Below are 16186 nucleotides of genomic sequence, written 5' to 3'. Positions count from 1 at the left end.
ATGGCACATTGTGTTTGCTAATCCAAGTTTATAATTTTAAAAGGCTAACTGATCATTAGAAAACCCTTTTGCAATTATGTTAGCACAGCTGAAAACTGTTGTGTTGATTAAAGAACCAATAAAACTGGCCTTCTTGAGACTAGTTGAGTATCTGGAGCATCAGCAATTGTGGGTTCGATTACAGAATCAAAATGGCCAGAAACAAAGAACTTTCTTCTGAAACTCATCAGTCTATTCTTGTTCTGAGAAATGAAGGCTATTCCATGCGAGAAATTGCCAAGAAACGGAAGATCTCGTACAACGCTGTGTACTACTCCCTTCACAGAACAGCGCAAACTGGCTCTAACCAGAATAGAAAAGAGGCATGGGAGGCCCCGGTGCACAACTGAGCAAGAGCACAAATACATTAGAGTGTCTAGTTTGAGAAACAGGCGCCTCACAGGTCCTCAACTGGCAGCTTCAGTAAGTAGTACCCGCAAAACACCAGTGTCAACGTCAACAGTGAAGAGGCGACTCTGGGATGCTGACCTTCTAGGCAGAGTTGCAAAGAAAAAGCCATATCTCAGACTGCCCATCTTAATCTTTTATTTTTATTGGCCAGTCTGAGATATGACCAGCTGGAAAGTGTCTTCACTGACATGGGCTCCCGAGTGGCGCAGCGGTCGAAGGCACTGCATCTCAGTGCTTGAGGAGTCACTACAGACCCCCTGGTTCGATTCCAGGCTGCATCACAACTGGCCGTGATTGGGAGTCCCATAGGGCGTCATCCGGGTTTGGCCGGTGTAGGCCGTCATTGTAAATAAGAATTTGTTCTTAACTGACTTGCCTAGTTAAATAAAGGTAAAATATATATTTTTTAATATGGCTTTTTCTTTGCAACTCTGCCTAGAGGCGACATCTCCGGGATGTCGCCTCTTCACTGTTGACGTTGAGACTGGTGTTTTGCGGGTACTATATAATGAAGCTACCAGTTGAGGACCTGTGAGGCGCCTGTTTCTCAAACTAGACACTCTAATGTATTTGTGCTCTTGCTTCAGTCTTCCAGAGATTTTAGACTGGGACGGAGGTTCACCTTCCAGCAGGACAATGACCCTAAGCATAATGCTAAAGCAACACTTGAGTGGTTTAAGGGGAAACATTTAAATGTCTTGGAATGGCCTAATTAAAGCCCAGACCTCAATCCAATTGAGAATCTGTGGTATGACTTAAAGATTGCTGTACACCAGCGGAACTCTAGGTCCAAAAGGCTTCTCAACAGCTTCTACTACCAAGCAATAAGACTCCTGAACAGCTAATCATTGCTACCCGGACTATTTGCACTGCTGCTACTCTGTCTATTATTTACGCATAGTCAATTTAACTCTACCAACATGTACATACAGTGAGGGAAAAAATAATTTGATCCCCTGCTGATTTTGTAAGTTTGCCCACTGACAAAGAAATGATCAGTCTATAATTTTAATGGTAGGTTTATTTGAATAGTAAGAGACAGAATAACAACAAAAAAATCCAGAAAAACGCATGTCAAAAATGTTATAAATTGATTTGCATTTTAATGAGGGAAATAAGTATTTGACACCCTCTCAATCAGAAAGATTTCTGGCTCCCAGGTGTCTTTTATACAGGTAACGACCTGAGATTAGGAGCACACTCTTAAAGGGAGTGCTCCTAATCTTACCTTGTTACCTGTATAAAAGACACCTGTCCACAGAAGCAATCAATCAATCAGATTCCAAACTCTCCACCATGGCCAAGACCAAAGAGCTCTCCAAGGATGTCAGGGACAAGATTGTAGACCTACACAAGGCTGGAATGGGCTACAAGACCATCACCAAGCAGCTTGGTGAGAAGGTGGCAACAGCTGGTGTGATTATTCGCAAATGGAAGAAACGCAAAATAACTGTCAATCTCCCTCGGCCTGGGGCTCCATGCAAGATCTCACCTCGTGGAGTTGCAATGATCATGAGAACGGTGAGGAATCAGCCCAGAACTACACGGGAGGATCTTGTCAATGATCTCAAGGCAGCTGGGACCATAGTCACCAAGAAAACAATTAGTAACACACTACGCCGTGAAGGACTGAAATCCTGCAGCGCCCGCAAGGTCCCCCTGCTCAAGAAAGCACATATACAGGCCCGTCTGAAGTTTGCCAATGAACATCTGAATGATTCAGAGGAGAACTGGGTGAAAGTGTTGTGGTCAGATGAGACCAAAATGTAGCTCTTTGGCATCAACTCAACTCGCCGTGTTTGGAGGAGGAGGAATGCTGCCTATGACCCCAAGAACACCATCCCCACCGTCAAACATGAAGGTGGAAACATTATGCTTTGGGGGTGTTTTTCTGCTAAGGGGACAGGACAACTTCACCGCATCAAAGGGACAATGGACGGGGCCATGTACCTTCAAATCTTGGGTGAGAACCACTTTCCCTCAGCCAGGGCATTGAAAGTAGGTCGTTGATGGGTATTCCAGCATGGCAATGACCCAAAACACACGGCCAAGGCAAGAAAGGAGTGGCTCAAGAAGAAGCACATTAAGGTCCTGGAGTGGCATAGCCAGTCTCCAGACCTTAATCCCATAGAAAATCTGTGGAGGGAGCTGAAGGTTCGAGTTGCCAAACGTCAGCCTCGAAACCTTAATGACTTGGAGAAGATCTGCAAAGAGGAGTGGGACAAAATCCCTCCTGAGATGTGTGCAAACCTGGTGGCCAACTACAAGAAACGTCTGACCTCTGTGATTGCCAACAAGGGTTTTGCCACCAAGTACTAAGTCATGTTTTGCAGAGGGGTCAAATACTTATTTCCCTCATTAAAATGCAAATCAATTTATAACATTTTTGACATGCGTTTTTCAGGATTTATTTGTTGTTATTCTGTCTCTCACTGTTCAAATAAACCTACCATAAAAATTATAGACCTATCATGTCTTTGTCAGTGGGCAAACGTACAAAAACAGCAGGGGATCAAATACTTTTTCCCCTCACTGTATTACCTCAATTACCTGGACTAGCCGGTGCCCCCGCACATTGACTCTGCACCGGTATCCCCCTGTATAATAATAATAATATGCCATTTAGCAGACGCTTTTATCCAAAGCGACTTACAGTCATGCGTGCATACATTTTTGTGTATGGGTGGTCCCGGGGATCGAACCCACTACCTTGGCGTTACAAGCGCCGTGCTCTATGTATATAGCCTTCCTACTGTTATTTTACTGCTGCGCTTTCGTTATTTATTTATTTTTATCTTTAAAAAATGCATTGTTGATTTAGATAAGCATTTCACTGTAATGTCTACACCTGTTGTATTCAGCGCATGTGTGAAATAAAATTTGATTTGAAGGCGCTGGAGCAGTTTTGCCTTGAAGAATGGGCAAAAATCCCAGTGGCTAGATGTGCCAAGCTTATAGAAACATACCCCAAGAGACTTGCAGCTGTAATTGCTGCAAAAGGTGGCTCTACAAAGTATTGACTTTAGGGGGGGTGAATAGTTGTGCACGCTCAAGTTCAGTTTTTTGTCTTATTTCTTGTTTTTTTTCAAATATTTTGCATCTTTAAACTGGTAGGCATGTTGTGTAAATCAAATGATACAAACCCCAAAAAAATCAATTTTAATTCCAGGTTGTAAGGCAACAAAATAGGAAAAATGCCAAGGGGGATGAATAATTTCGCAAGCTATGAAATGCTTTGAAAGGCTGATCATGGCTAGACCCGAATGGAATCCGCACACGCAGGATTCCGACGAAAATGCGCAGAAAATGCATAGGATTCTAAAGCTAAAAATTTACTGAAATTGACTTGTTGTTGAATACATTTTTTCCTCAGTTTTCATTGATGTTTTTCAATCACCGAAAAGTGTAGCCAGAGGTGTAGCCCACTCTTCTCACTGTTGCCCCTCCCTTGTGTGAGTGAGAGGTGCAGTGTGCAGACAGCTCTGTAAATGAATGACAACTGTCTGAGGAGAGAAGTATTGAACAGAAAATGCCCAGACTTACAGCAGAAGAGCTGAGGAGTAAACCCTTGGCGACCAGAATAACAGCCAGGGACAGGGCCACAGAGTTTCCAGCTGCAATGTACGAGGATGGAGGAGTACTTTTCTGTAAAGTCTGTCAGCATTCAATCAACTACATACGGCATCAAAATGCGGTGGAGCACCTGGTCACTCCGACACAGAAATATGAGGGCTAGCGGACTAGGTAAACACTCTGATGCTTTAGCTAGCTACATATATATTAACTAGCTGGTAGGTTTGTTCTAGTTAGCTAATATCTGTTCTTGAAAATTACATTTTTGTCTGTATCTACATAGCAGTAATTTAGCTAGCTAGCTAGCTAACGTTAGCCTGGCGAGCTTCCCATGTTGTCACTCAAGCTCCATCACGTCATTTAGGCTAGCTAGCTAACTTAGCTGAGGTAATGTTAGCTAGCTAACAAGTTAGCTCCACCACGTCACTTTGGTTAGGAATTACAAAAGCAGCAAGTCACAGCCATATTTTTTGTGACCTTTTTTGTGACTTCTTTTAGTTAACTATCATTGTTTGAAAATGTATTTGTGTGTGAGACATACTGTCAGGTTGGGCTGTGTGTGTGTGTGTGTGTGTGTGTGTGTGGCTTCAGGAGAGTATGTGCTTAGCTTCAAAGCTTGAGATCCACTATATGCCTGCTATTGAACTCAACCTGAGAAATCTTACATTTACCAAATCTAACCAATTGTTCTTTACATTTTTTTCAGTCCAAACCAGAAGACATTTACATAATTTAGCAGACACTCTTATCCAAAGCGACTTACAACACAGACCCTGGCCTCCTGTCTGGCCAAGACCCCCTCCAAAGCTGAGAGAAAGGAGTTAATCTTGGACTTCACAAGAATATTAATCAACGGAGATATACCTCGAGAAGGGGCCCAAGTTCTCCACATTTCTGAAGAAACACTGCAAGCAGGGAGGGTCTATCCCAACGCCATCCCATCTGCGTACAGAGTACCTGCCAGAGCTCTATCCACAATATGAACAGGACATCAAATATGCTGTTGATGGAAAGGACATTTATATCATCCTTGATGAGACGACCGATGCCTTTGGACGATGTGCCCTCGCCATCCTACTCCAGCCAGTGGGTGAGCGACCTGTTGTAGCAGACCTGGCTTTCTTGGATAAAGTAAACTTTACCACGGTGTCCTAAGCTGTCATTTCCTGTCTCAACATCAATGGGGTTGACTTTAACAATGTGTGGGATTTTGTAAGCGACTCAGCTAGCTACATGAAGAAGGTTTTCACTGGCATCTTGAAGGGCCTCTTCCACAACTCTGGACACGTCACCTGCTTTGCCCATCTCCTGAGCCTGGTGCTGGAGGTTTTTCCAGAGGTGTTTGAGGACGTGAACAGATTGTGTGCTCTGGTGAAGAAGGTGTTCTCACAGGCACCCCAGCTTTGTGTGGACCTGAGATTATTCATGCTGGAAAATGGCGATTCTCCTGTGATGCCTGTGTATGCTGTACAGACAGGTGGGGCTCCTGGATACGGGCTGTGGAGTACCTGGCAGAATACATGGATGTGCTCACCGACTTCCCTACGACCTTACCAGAATCGGCAAAGTGTGTCCAGGACCTTTGTGAGCTGCTTAGGGAACACAAGGCCCAGCTGAAGGCCACAGGCAGTGTTCATTGTGGAGCATAGTGTGGAGATGGTGGCTTACCTGACAAAGCTGGAGGAGACCTCTGTTTTGGTTTGAAGCTAAATAAGACTCTTCCTAGAGCTGGCCGCCCGGCCAAACTGAGCAATCGGGGAAGAAGGGCCTTGGTCAGGGAGGTGACCAAGAACCCGATGGTCACTCTGACAGAGCTCTAGAGTTCTTCTGTGGAGATGGGAGAACTTTCCAGAAGGAAAACCATCTCTGCAGCACCCCACCAATCAGGCCTTTATGGTACAGTGGCCAGACGGAAGCCACTCCTCAGTAAAAGGCACCTAAACACTCTCTGACCATGAGAAACAAGATTATCAGACTTTGGCCTGAATGCCAAGCCTCATGTCTGGAGGAAACCTGGCACCATCCCTATGGTGATGGCAGCATCATTCTGTGGGGATGTTTTTCAGTGGCAGGGACTGGGAGACTAGTCAGGATCGAGGGAAAGATGAACGGAGCAAAATACAGAGAGATCCTTGATGAAAACCTGCTCCAGAGCGTTCAAGACCTTAGACTGGGGCGAAGGTTCACCTTCCAACAGGACAACGACCCTAAGCACACAGCCAAGACAACGCAGTAGTGTCCTTGAGTGGCCCAGCCAGAGCTCGGACTTGAACCCAATCGAACATTTCTGAAGAGACCTGAAAATAGCTGTGCAGCGACGCTCCCCATCCAACCTGACAAAGCTTGAGAGGATCTGCAGAGAAGAATGGGAGAAACTCCACAAATACAGCTGTGCCAAGCTTGTAGCGTCATACCCAAGAAGACTCATTTTACATTTAAGTCATTTAGCAGACGGTCTTATCCAGAGCGACTTACAGTTAGTGAGTGCATACATAATTTTTGTATCTTTCATACTGGCCCCCCGTGGGAATCAAACCCACAACCCTGGCGTTGCAAACGCCATGCTCTACCAACTGAGCTACAGGAGGCCAAACCTCATGGCTTGGTTTTTGCTCTGACATGCACTGTCAACTGTGGGACCTTATATAGACAGGTGTGTGCCTTTCCAAATCATGTCCAGCCATTCCCTCCCCTACCCTGGACGACGCTTGGCCAATTGTGCGCCTTCCCATGGGTCTCCCGGTCGCGGCCGGCTACGACAGAGCTGGATTCGACCCAGGATCTCTAGTGGCACAGCTAGCACTGCGATGCAGTGCCTTAGACCACTGCGCCACTCGGGAGGACTCAATGCTGTAATCGCTGCCAACGGTGCTTCAACAAAGTAATGAGTAAAGGGTCTGAATACATATGTAAATGTGATATCATTATTTTTTTTATACATTTGAAAACAATTCTTAACACCAGTTTTTGCTTTGTCATTATCGGGTATTGTGTGTAGATTGCTGAGGGAAAAAAACAATTTAATCAATTTTAGAATAAGGCTGTAACGTAACAAAATATGGAAAAAGTCAAGGGGTCTGAATACTTTCCGAATGCACTGTATCTACCTCAATTACCTCGTACCCCTTCACATCGATTCGGTACTGGTACCCCGTGTATATAGCAAAGTTATCGTTACTTATTGTGTATTTATTATTATGTGTTATTACTTTTTTTATTTCTCAATTTTATTTCTCTACATTGATGGGAAGGGCCCGTAAGTAAACATTTCACTGTTAGTCTACACCTGTGGTTTACGAAGCATGTGATGAATAAAATTTGATTTGATTTAGGCTGTTGTTCAGTCCCATACTGTACATACTTGTGAGTCACTTTGGAGTTGAATGTTTGAAAAGTGACAGTATTGTATGATGAAACTGGTGTGACCTGGAATGACAAGGTTGCCATTTTCTTAATTTGCATTGCCTCATGCTACTCATAGTGTTCTGTATGGTTGGAGTAATGAACAGTTGGTATGGCTCGGGTAAGAGAGGGAGAAACCCTAACACAAATCTATAGCCCCCATAGAGAGCTACATCTTTCCAAAAGAGCTGGAACACTTTCATATAAATGATAAACATCAAAACAATGAATAAAATACCTGCACTTGACCCACTTTCCCTCACATCTCCGTTTGTGGCAATTCTAGCGATCACTCAACTGTGCAGAAAATATAAGGTCCACACACAAAATCACATTCACAATCACACAAACTGCCTATCTTCAAGTGAAAACTCCAGCAGTCCCCCTGAAGATATAACAATTCCTCTGACAGAGGAATAGCTACTTGGTGACTCTGAAGCGAGCTTTGGAGAGAGCGGTTCAGCACGCTATGCCAATTGCAGAAAAACATGGACAGGAAAAACATCTTTTCAACCTCAGGTTAGCCTTCAATTGCTATTTGAAAGGGCAAGCAGTAAATTGGCCGGGCAGATCTGAAAGCCCAGAGTGACAACAGATCAGACAGAGGAACACAGCGCATTCATTCCTAATCCTTCCTCTCTCAGACTCTGTAGACCTTGTTTGGTTCCTTTGAGTGTGTTTTCATGACTGCATTTTTTCTTCAGACCTCTTCGACTGGGCCTTGAGCGATGTGTTGTTGACCAGTCTAGTGTGAATGACAAAAAGTAGTGGAAAAAAATGGTCTTCCACCAGTGCGTGAAGTCTGCAAATGTCAAGCTGCAATCTTCTCCTGGATGTTGCTTCTTCTTATAGGAATTCAGGATTTCTTGGAATCCAAGGCTTGTGTTTATGGTGCATTCACTAAAGGCACTTTAGGTAACGTTTACACTGAAACCTTGCTTCCTACGACCAAAATGGACAACTGACTAACTGATCTTATAACATATGGATGTAACATCTTGTTTGAAAAGCATTAATTGAAAAGCAGTTATTGAACTCTTCTACTCCCAATGCTTCCTTATTGCTGTAATAAATAGGAACACAACCTACTCATGTTCCAACGTCCTCACACTTCTTTTTTTATGAAAGTGATTCACAGTATGGGTACAGTGTGTGTATGTTTGGTGCGGTGCGGTGTGGTGTGCGTGCGTGCCAAGGGAAAGGTGTAAACCCAAAAGCCAGTCCACTTGCTCCACTGGCTGAGCAGCGCCCCATGCTGTCCTTCCACCGGGGTGTGAAAAGTTCTCAGCCAGAGGAGGCTGCCACCATCAGCTCACACTGAGGGGCACTGAAGCGACCTGCGACAATCAAACAGAACGCTTCCCTTTCTCCCCGGGAGAGCGCTCCATGCCATGTGTCTGTCAAGCACCTGCCAGTCTGCCTTATCCAGCTGTGTGCAGACCTCCCCTCAATAAACACCACCTCAGTTCCCCCCGCCTCTCCCCGAGCATCCTGTGAGGCGACACAGGAGAAACGAGTGTATACGTTTGAGTGAATGTAAGTGTGTTAGAAACAGTGTAGGCCAAGGTTCCCTAACTGGCCTGCGGGTGATTTTATTTGGACACCCCCAAATAAGTTGCCCCCCCCAAAAAAAGAATACACTACATAACCAAAATTATGTGGACACCGGCTTGTTGAACATCTCATTCCAAAATCATGGGCAATAATGTGGAGTTGGTACCCCCTTTACTGCTATAACAGCCTCCACTCTTCTGGGAAGGCTTTCCACTAGATGTTGGAACATTGCTGTGGGGACTTGCTTCCATTCAGCCACAAGAGCATTAGTGAGGTCGGGCAATTAGGCCTGGCTCGCAGTCGGCATTCCAATTCATCCCAAAGGCGCCCGATCAGGGCTCTGTGCAGGCTGTCATGTAAAAATCTTCCCAGCGGGAAATAGTTCTCAATCGCTCTGATTGTGATCCGATTGTGACGTCATGCTGTAAAATGTCTCCCAGAAAATTTTACTAGTTCAATAATTGCACACGCATCTCTTTATGTGGATGGCTGAGCTCATCTCTTTTTGTGGATGGCTGAGCTCGTGCGGATGTTTCGACCTCGAAAAACTGCTCTGTGGGCACGTGCATTTGCTTCACAGATCTGCCAATCAATGGTGGCCAGGAGTATTGACACTGACCAATCAGAAGCTTGTTGAGGCGTGAGGTCAGCATATAAACACCCGGACTCGCGCGTCAAAAGTGCTAAGGATTGTGAGGAGAGATTTTTTTTGTGATTGCAAAGACTTGGGCACTATGAGAGGGTGTGAGAAACATCTGCATAAGCTCAGCCATCCACATAAAGTGCAATTATTGAACTAGTAAAATGTTGACACTGGGAGAAATGTTACAACATGACGTCACAATCAGAATGATTGGGAACTAATTCACGCTGGGAAGATTTTTACATGACACAGGCCAGTCAAGTTCTTCCACACCGATCTCGACAAACCATTTCTGTATGAACCTCACTTTGTGCATGGGGGCATTGTCATGCTGAAACAGGAAAGGGCCTTCCCCCAAACTGTTGCCACAAAGTTTGAAGCACAGAATCGTCTAGAATGTAATTGTATGCTGTAGAGTTAAGATTTCCTTTCACTGGAACTAAGAGGCCTAGCCCAAACCATGAAAAACAGCCCCAGACCATTATTCCTCCTCCACCAAATTTTACAGCTGGCAGTATGCATTTGGGCAGGTAGCGTTCTCCTGGCATCCTCCAAACCCAGATTTGTCCGTCGTACTGCCAGATGGTGAAACGTGATTAATCACTCCAGAGAACGCGTTTCCACTGCTCCAGAGTCCAATGGCTGCAAGCTTTACACCAGTCCAGCCGATGCTTAGCATTGCGCATGGTGATCTTAGGCTTGGGTGCGGCTGCTCGGCAATGGAAACCCATTTCATGAAGTTCCCGACTAACAGTTCTTGTGCTGACATTGCTTCCAGAGGCAGTTTGGAACTCGGTAGTGAGTGTTGCAACCAAGGACAGATTATTTTTACATGCTACGTGCTTCAGCACTCGGCGGTCCCGTTCCACTTCACGGCTGAGACGTTTCTACTTCACAATAACAGCACTTACAGTTGACCGAGGCAGCTCTAGCAGGGCAGAAATTTGAGGAACTGACCTATTGGAAAGGTGGGATCCTATGAAGGTGCCACGTTGAAAGTCACTGAGCTCTTCAGTAAGGCCATTCTACTGCCAATTTTTGTCTATGGAGATTGCATAGCTTTGTGCTCGATTTTATACACCTGTCAGTAACAGGTGTGGCTGAACTAGCCAAATCCACTCATTTGAAGGAGTCTCCAAATACTTTTGTATATATAGTGTATATACTGTACATATGTATATTTTTTTTGTTGTTGTTGGACATAAGACTTTAAAAACACCAGCAAATCAGCTCCAAGTGATTACATTTTTTGAAATCTGTTCCAAGGTATTCCCACGCATAATAGAGATATGTGATCAAATCAAATCAAACCAAATTGTATTTGTCACATGCGCCGAATACAACAGGTGTAGACCTTACAGTGAAATGCTTACTTACAAGCCCTTAACCAACAATGCAGTTTTAAGAAAAATAAGTGTTAAGTAAACAATAGATAAGTAAAAAATAAAAGCAGTAAAATAACAGTAAAAATAACAGTAGCGAGCCTATATACAGGGGTACCGGTACAGAGTCAATGTGCGGGGGCACCGGTTAGTCGAGGTAATATGTACATGTAGGTATAGTTAAAGTGACTATGCATAGACCATAAACAGAGAGTAGCAGCAGTGTAAAAAAGGGGGTGGGGGGGACAATGCAAATAGTCTGTGTAGCCATTTGATTAGCTGTTCAGGAGTCTTATGGCTTGGGGGTAGAAGCTGTTAAGAAGCCTTTTGGACCTAGACGTGGCGCTCCGGTACCGCTTGCTGTGCGGTAGCAGAGAGAACAGTCTATGACTAGGGAGACAAATTGATTCTAATAAGGCTACAATGTTTGTTTGAACAGTCGCTGAGATTATATTTGGTTATCAATGCAAAATAGGCTGCTTATTTAATGCCAAGCTAAACCAACACAACAACCTTGAAGTTGAAGTGATTTTGAAGTTGATTAGCTTCCCACATCGCCATGTGAAATAATCTGATTTCTAATAAAATAATATGCCCTGGCAAATATTGGTATATTTGCCAGTGTAACCTACAATGTTATGTCCCTTTGATATGCTGCTTCAGTATTCACTCCCGTATCAGCAAAAAATAGAAAATCATTTGTTTTGGTCGGGGAGGAAAAGCACATACAGTGGGGGAAAAAAGTATTTAGTCAGCCACCAATTGTGCAAATTCTCCCACTTAAAAAGATGAGAGAGGCCTGTAATTTTCATCATAGGTACACGTCAACTATGACAGACAAATTGAGGAAAAAAAATTCCAGAAAATCACATTGTAGGATTTTTTTATGAATTTATTTGCAAATTATGGTGGAAAATAAGTATTTGGTCACCTACGAACAAGCAAGATTTCTGGCTCTCACAGACCTGTAACTTATTCTTTAAGAGGCTCCTCTGTCCTCCACTCGTTACCTGTATTAATGGCACCTGTTTGAACTTGTTATCAGTATAAAAGACACTTGTCCACAACCTCAAACAGTCACACTCCAAACTCCACTATGGCCAAGACCAAAGAGCTATCAAAGGACACCAGAAACAAAATTGTAGGCTGGGAAGACTGAATCTGCAATAGGTAAGCAGCTTGGTTTGAAGAAATCAACTGTGGGAGCAATTATTAGGAAATGGAAGACATACAAGACCACTGATAATCTCCCTCGATCTGGGGCTCCACGCAAGATCTCACCCCGTGGGGTCAAAATGATCACAAGAACGGTGAGCAAAAATCCCAGAACCACACGGGGGGACCTAGTGAATGACCTGCAGAGAGCTGGGACCAAAGTAACAAAGCCTACCATCAGTAACACACTACGCCGCCAGGGACTCAAATCCTGCAGTGCCAGACGTGTCCCCCTGCTTAAGCCAGTACATGTCCAGGCCCGTCTGAAGTTTGCTAGAGTGCATTTGGATGATCCAGAAGAGGATTGGGAGAATGTCATATGGTCAGATGAAACCAAAATAGAACTTTTTGGTAAAAACTCAACTCGTCGTGTTTGGAGGACAAAGAATGCTGAGTTGCATCCAAAGAACACCATACCTACTGTGAAGCATGGGGGTGGAAACATGATGCTTTGGGGCTGTTTTTCTGCAAAGGGACCAGGACGACTGATCCGTGTAAAGGAAAGAATAAATGGGGCCATGTATCGTGAGATTTTGAGTGAAAACCTCCTTCCATCAGCAAGGGCATTGAAGATGAAACGTGGCTGGGTCTTTCAGCATGACAATGATCCCAAACACACCGCCCGGGCAACGAAGGAGTGGCTTCGTAAGAAGCATTTCAAGGTCCTGGAGTGGCCTAGCCAGTCTCCAGATCTCAACCCCATAGAACATCTTTGGAGGGAGTTGAAAGTCTGTGTTGCCCAGCGACAGCCCCGAAACATCACTGCTCTAGAGGAGATCTGCATGGAGGAATGGGCCAAAATACCAGCAACAGTGTGTGAAAACCTTGTGAAGACTTACAGAAAACGTTTGACCTGTGTCATTGCCAACAAAGGGTATATAACAAAGCATTGAGAAACTTTTGTTATTGACCAAATACTTATTTTCCACCATAATTTGCAAATAAATTCATAAAAAATCCTACAATGTGATTTTCTGGAATTTTTTTTCTCATTTTGTCTGTCATAGTTGACGTGTACCTGTGATGAAAATTACAGGCCTCTCATCTTTTTAAGTGGGAGAACAATTGGTGGCTGACTAAATACATTTTTTCCCCCACTGTATCTCGCAGCTGTTTTTACCAATAGCCTGAAATCACTAGTTATTACTTCTAAATAAAATTATAATAAGGCTCCAATTTTTGGGGGTTTATTGTTTGAACAGTCACTGAGATTATATTTGCTTCAAAAATGCAAATTAGGCTACTTGGATGCATAGCCTATAGATCAGATCAAGGAACCAAGCGAGCTTCATTGCCTACACGGGTCGCGTTACAATTTTAATGTGGCACGGGTGTATGTTGAATGTCGGAGCACACTACAAGGAGCTACGACATTGCAACACTGCGCTCTGAATCATCCGTCTCCGTAGGGTATAAATCGGCCTTTAGAGAGAGAGGCTGAGGAAATAAACCATTGTGCACACAGACCGAGAGAGAGAGACAGACAGACACAGAGAGACGTTATTCAGAGGCTAGCCATCTCTACTACACACAGCCTTCTGGGAATCTGACTCCATTAGGACAGATTAGCCTGGTCCCAAGATCGGTTTGTGCTTTTGGCTACTTCATTGTCAAGCCAAACTGTTTTGCATGAGCATTCCATAAGGAGTTGGCAAGAGAGCAGAAACAGACTGACACCCAGGCTAGCTAGATTAGTCATCCACCAAGCACAGAACTTCAGATTGAGCTGGTCACCTTGGGATAGACTTTGGGGTACTTTCTGTGAGTCATCCAAAATAAAAATAGCAGTAAACACCTAAACATCTGATTCAGACCTTGGGAGCAAAACACACCCAACACCCAACTAATATAGTGAGTGACACTGAACTTTTTAAACGGTAATGGTCAAAAGAAAATGTCAACCACCAAGACACCTTCTTCTGATGGTATCAACTGTGTAGTGGAACAGACTGTAAATACCTATGAAAAAGTGAAACATCAGTCAGATTTGGCTTTGTAACTAAAGTAACTCTTACCTGTGGGCATGATGTGGTGCATGGCCACTGACAGGAAGAAGATGGCGTCACTATAGTAGGCCCCGGAGCCGGCACTGAAGTGCTTCTGCATGGCCTCCACGATGGGGAAGAGCTTCTGGCTCAGGACCGCCACGTCATGGAACACCACCTTCACCACAAACAAGGGCAGTCAGGCATATGAGAAACATGTCATTCAGACATTCAAGTCATTCAGAATTGATACTGACAATTGCACAAGACACATGCCCATGACATTTATTACATTATTGTTCTAATGGGGATGTGCATAAGGGTTCTTCACAATCAAACCCTCCCCTCCCCTCTCCAGGAGCCCCGTCTCCCTGCCTCTCCTCAGCAGGTCACTCTCCAAGCTACCATGAAACCCTTCTGCCCCCAGGGGCCCTAATCCCATGGTGCAGTGCAGGGATTTGGCTGAGAAGCAGAAGCCGTCCGCATTCCCCAGTCAGATCATGTGGATCTCTCTCCAGATTAGCGAAAGAGGATTTTACATTAATTTATTTCCACAGAAACAAATATGTTCAAATGTGGGGGGGTTAATGGGATTAGGCAATAAGAGAGACATATTTAATCAGATCTGTGTGCTTGGGATGTGCAGACATCATTTAATGTTCCATTACCGATTAAGGTAAGCCTCCCCTACTGTACGTCTGTGCAATAAAAACAGCCCTGGAGATGGTATTGTGGAACAGCACCTAGGCCTAGCTTTGTAAAAAGAGAACTCTTACGTAAACCCATTTTCCGGTACATAACAGTGTTGTTATGTTAGCTACCCACTAGCCACAGTGCAATTAAAGACCTTCATCACATTAACTGTGGATTTAATCAATTAAATATTCGTATCCCAACAAATGGGTGAAATATGAGTGTTGTGCTGATTTTGCCTTTCCCAAATGACTTACAGCTGAGAGCTCCTCTGCACTGAAAATGCGGGAATGAAAGCAGCAAATTAAACATTTATGATGTTTATTTCTAGATTTTGCTTGTATATTTAATAGATTAAGTTACTTTTTAAGAGCTATGGATGAATAATTCAGATAGTAAACAAGACGGGGCAGAACTCCTCCCAACAATCCACATGTACTAAATAATACAGGAAAAGTGTAGGAGATTCCTCAGTTGTACTCTTATACAGTTATATTCCTCAGTTGTACTCCTATACAGTTATATTACTCAGTTGTACTCTTATTACAGTTATATTCCTCAGTTGTACTGTACCAACGTCCTACTTACATTCTATTTTGATGTCATGGAACACAACATAAAGAAAAGGGAAAAACTCACCTATCATAACAGGGTTTTTTCTGGATCAAAATGGGGCTTAGGTGGTGGGCGTGGCAGGGAGGTGGCCAATGGGGCACTCGCCTACATAAACTTTTAGAAAATGTGCAGTTTTCAAACTAATTTCATGCAACGCCATCTGAGTGACTCAAACATACAGGTACATCAGTTTTTCTACATACTTTATATCTATACTCAACAAAAATATAAACGCAACATGTAAAGTGTTGGTCCCATGTTTCATGAGTTTAAATAAAAGATCCCAGAAAATGTTCCATACGCACAAAAAGCTTATTTCTCTCAAATTTGTTAACATCTCTGTTAGTGAACATTTCTCCTTTGCCAAGATAATCCATCCACCTGACAGGTATGGCATATCAAGAAGCTGATTAAACAACATGATCATTACACAGGTGCACCTTGTGCTGTTGACAATAAAAGGCCACACTTAAATGTGCAGTTTTGTCACACAACACAATGCCACAGGTGTCTACATTTTGAGGGAGCAAGCAATTGGCATGCTGAGCTGTTGCCAGAGAATTCTATATTAATTTCTCTACCATATGCCACCTCCAACGTCGTTTTAGAGAATTTGGCAGTACTTCCAACCGGCCTCACAACCGCAGACAACGTGTATGGCATTGTGTGGGCGA

General features: G+C 43.8%; 1 protein-coding gene across 1 annotated transcript in view; it reads right to left on the bottom strand.

Annotated features, from left to right (window-relative positions):
- Positions 1–16186, bottom strand: part of LOC311137441 (xyloside xylosyltransferase 1-like) — a 96369-nt gene that overhangs the window by 67343 nt on the left and 12840 nt on the right. Inside the window, exon 3 of the mRNA XM_084171939.1 lies at positions 14235–14382. Coding sequence (XP_084028065.1) covers positions 14235–14382 — 148 coding nt within the window. The remainder of the gene's footprint in view (positions 1–14234; positions 14383–16186) is intronic.

Source organism: Coregonus lavaretus (assembly GCF_964263955.1).
Source record: "Coregonus lavaretus genome assembly, chromosome: 11".
NCBI classification, from domain to species: domain Eukaryota; kingdom Metazoa; phylum Chordata; class Actinopteri; order Salmoniformes; family Salmonidae; genus Coregonus; species Coregonus lavaretus.
The sequence above is the reverse complement of the archived record's forward strand: the minus strand, read 5'-3'. Positions and strand labels throughout refer to the sequence as shown.